This window comes from Propithecus coquereli, unplaced genomic scaffold (genome assembly GCF_000956105.1).
Source record: "Propithecus coquereli isolate 6110/MARCELLA unplaced genomic scaffold, Pcoq_1.0 Scaffold544, whole genome shotgun sequence".
Lineage (NCBI taxonomy): Eukaryota > Metazoa > Chordata > Mammalia > Primates > Indriidae > Propithecus > Propithecus coquereli.
Genome location: NW_012151330.1, coordinates 547567 through 551002, shown reverse-complemented (window position 1 = coordinate 551002; position 3436 = coordinate 547567). Strand labels below are relative to the sequence as shown.

The following is a 3436-nucleotide window of genomic DNA, read 5'->3' as shown; positions in this document are numbered from 1 at the left end:
GAGCACCTGGCCTGGGCCGGGTCGCACTGAGAGCCGCCTGTCCTCTCCTGCGCCCCGCGTGGGCTGTCCGTCTGCGTCTTGGAGCCGGCTCTGGCGGAGGGGAGGGAGGGAGGCCAGGGCAAGCGCCGTCTGCACATGGGAGCACGTGCATGGGGCGTGTGCGTGGCCCGGGGCGGAGGGGCGGGCGCTGTGCAGCAATAAGGCGCCCAGCCGTGGCGGCCCCAGGGCGGCCTGGCTGTGCCTCACTGTGAAGCCCACCCCTCTGTGGTCAGTAAATTCTGCAGAAAGCTCCAGCCTCTGCTTCTTCTGTCACCTCTGACCCCAGAGGGCTGCGAGACACCCCTAGACAGACCCCACCCTCGCGTCAGCCAGGAGGCGCACACGTGGTGAAGTGTTGTGTCAGATTTTATTCCATTCTGGATAAAAAGACCCCAGCCCCGATCACGGGACGTCACTGGTCAGCCAGGTGGGGCTGGGGGCGCCGGGCCTCCTCCCTTGGTCTGGCCCCCATGGGCCTCCTGTGCCTGGCGCTCCCGTGGGAGCCGAGGACGAGGGCCACGCCAGGCCCCCTCCTGAGGGTGGCAGCTGCAGCTCGTCTTGGGGGTGCACTGTCCTGTCCTGTCCTGCTCTCCCCCAGAAGCCTGGGTGAAGACGCCTCCCAGGAGTGTCGGGAGCGAGGAGCCACAGAGGCCTGCGGTGACGCGCGTTCGCAAGGCGCCGCGGTGGGGAGGGCGGGCGTCGGTCCCGGCGGTGGGCTCAGGGAAGCAGGCGCTGGCCACCCTCGGGCCCGGGCCCCGCGGCCTTCAGCCACCGCATCTTCTGCTGGTGCTGCTGCAGCGCGTCCTGCACGCGGGCGTCCATCATGGCCTCGGTGAGGACCCCGTCCTCGGAGGCGTAGGCCATGGCCTGTCGGGGAGAGAGGCTGAGACCGCGGGGCCAAACCAGGGCACGGACAGCCCCGGCCCAGCACGCGCTGCCCGTGCGGCGGCACCACACGCGTGGACACGCCGTGCTCACAGGGAACAGCGCAGAGCGGTCCCCGCAGCGCCCCCCGTGGCCCTGGCGCCAGCACCACCTTTGCCGTCTGAGCGTCTCACTGACAAAGCTCGGGGCCCCGTGACCCCAAACCTGAGCGGAAGGCAGGCGGAGCCCTGTGTGGGGGCCCCCCCGGGGCAGGCCGCAGGCGAGGTCACTTGCATCTCCCCAGGCCAAGCCGCAGCCAGGGCCAGGAGGCCCCAACCCCACAGGCCTCCAGGACAGACACAACCACTGCCCAGGGGCCGCCCAACCTCGGGCACAGGGCAGGTCCCAAGGCTTTGGTCACCTCCAGCCAAGGCTGCCCCTCCCCAGTGCGCCCCCCCCCCGGGTGACCAGGTGCCCTCACTCGGGAACCAACAGCAGCGGCCTGGGCAGGTCAAGCCACATCCCCGGCATCATCGACAGGCACCTCTGCCCTGGGCCGGTCGGTCTCCGCCCGCCTGGCAAGGCCGTGGATCGGGTGGGGCGCGTGGGCTCTGAGAGCCTCAGAGAAGGGGGGACCCCCAAGGGGTGCCGTGCTCAGGCGGGCACTAGGATGCCTGGAGGAAACAAAGGGTGACCCTGACCTCCTCCCAGGCCAGCCAAGTGGGACCTTGGCCCCCTACCCAGGGGTGTCCCTCGCAGGGGCACACGGCAGCATGAAGCCATCCTCCCACGACACGCTCCCTCGACGGCGCAGGGGAGCGGTGCCAAGAGCGGCGCGCCCCACCCCCCATGAAGACGCGCTGAGGGGAAAAGACGCTGAGCTGGTATCAGACCAGGGCGGGCGGGGGCTCAGGTGCTATCGGTGTCCTTTCCGGCCTTGAGCCCACCCAGAGGTGGCAAAGGGAAGGGCTGGGGCAGTAGGCGGTGTGGCCAGCCCCCCTAGGTGGCTGCGCCCTGCCTGGGGCCCCAGAAGGCGGGTAGCCGAGGGGCTGCACACGCACCCAGCCCAGGGGGCGCGGCCAGGCAGTGAGCCCACCACAAGTGACAGCTGAACGTCGCGGGTGTCCTCGAGGGGCCCAGGGCTCTGTGCCATCCTCACAGCTTTCTGTGACCCTAACATTATTCAAAAACAGAGCTGTTCAAAGGCAAGACCTGGAGTGGATGGTTTCATGGTGAATTCACCTAACATTTCAGGAAGAACGGATACCACTCTTCTCAAACTCTTCCAAAAAATTAAGGAGGGAATATTCCCACTCTCATTCTGTGAGGACAGGATCACCTGATATAGAAGCCAGACAGAGAAAGACACAAGAAAACTGCAAGCTAGTGTCCATGACCAACACTGCCGCAAACATCCTCAGCAAAACACGAGCAAACCGAATCCTGCAGCAACGTGGAAGGACCACACACCTGGGTCAAACGGGATCCACGCAGGACGTTTAACACGTGAAGGCTCACCAGGGCAACACGCTAACAGAAGGGAAAAAACACATGATCATCTCAACTGAGGCAGAAAAAGCATTTGACAAATTTCAACACCCTTTCTTGATGAAAACTCAGCAAATCAGGAAGAGAAGGAAACTCCCTCAACACAAGGGAGGCCACAGCTGACATCACACTCGAGGGTGGAAGACTGAAAGCTTCTCCTCTGAGGTCAGGAACCACACGAGGATGCCCCGTTCCTACTCCACTCAACACAGTCCTGGAAGTTCTGCCAGAGGAACTGGGCAAGGGAGAGAAATGAAAGTGATCCACAATGAGAAAGAGGTGAAAATTTCTGATTTCACATAACATGACCTTGTGTGTACAAAATCTTAGAGTCCACGTTGAAAAAAATCTATTAGGCCGGGCGCGGTGGCTCACGCCTGTAGTCCCAGCACTCTGGGAGGCCGAGGCGGGAGGCTTGCCTTAGCCCAGGAGTTGGAGGCTGCAGTGAGCTGTGGTGATGCCCCCGTACTCCTGCCCGGGCAACATAGTGAGACCCTGTTCCTCCCAAGCCTCCCAAGAGAGGATGCTGGGAAAACTGGACAGCCACACGCAAAGAATGACATCTGTGTACTCCTACTGCATACTATGTTGACATTAGCTCAACGTGCAGCAAAAACCCAAGCGTAAGAAAGAAAACTATAAAACTTCTAGAAGAAAACAGAGAAAAAACACTTCACAACACTGGATGTGGCAATGACTTCTCGGATACGACGCCAAACCACAAACCACACAATGTTGCTGAAAGACACCAGAAAATCGAATACATTTGTGTGACTAAATAAAAAAAGACAAATCAGACTTCATCAAAATTAAAAAGTTCTGTGCATCAAAATGACACTGTCAACCAAGTAAATGGAAGAAAATACTTGCAAATCACATACCTGACAAAGGATTAATATTCAGAATACAGAGAGAACTCCCAAAACTCAACAACAAAAACCTGACTCAAGACTGGGCAAAGGGCCAGGCGCGGTGGCTCACACCT

General features: G+C 60.7%; 1 protein-coding gene across 3 annotated transcripts in view; it reads right to left on the bottom strand.

Moving 5' to 3' along the window:
* Positions 1–690: 690 nt before the first annotated feature.
* The window catches only part of LOC105820944 (ATPase family AAA domain-containing protein 3), a 20160-nt gene continuing 17414 nt past the window's right edge, over positions 691–3436 (bottom strand). Inside the window, exon 16 of one of the 3 annotated variants that reach the window (XM_012657535.1) lies at positions 691–906. In XM_012657535.1, the coding sequence (XP_012512989.1) occupies positions 757–906 (150 nt within the window). In that variant the 3' untranslated portion in view covers positions 691–756. The remainder of the gene's footprint in view (positions 907–3436) is intronic. The other 2 variants (XR_001138031.1, XR_001138032.1) reach the window with 2 other exon arrangements.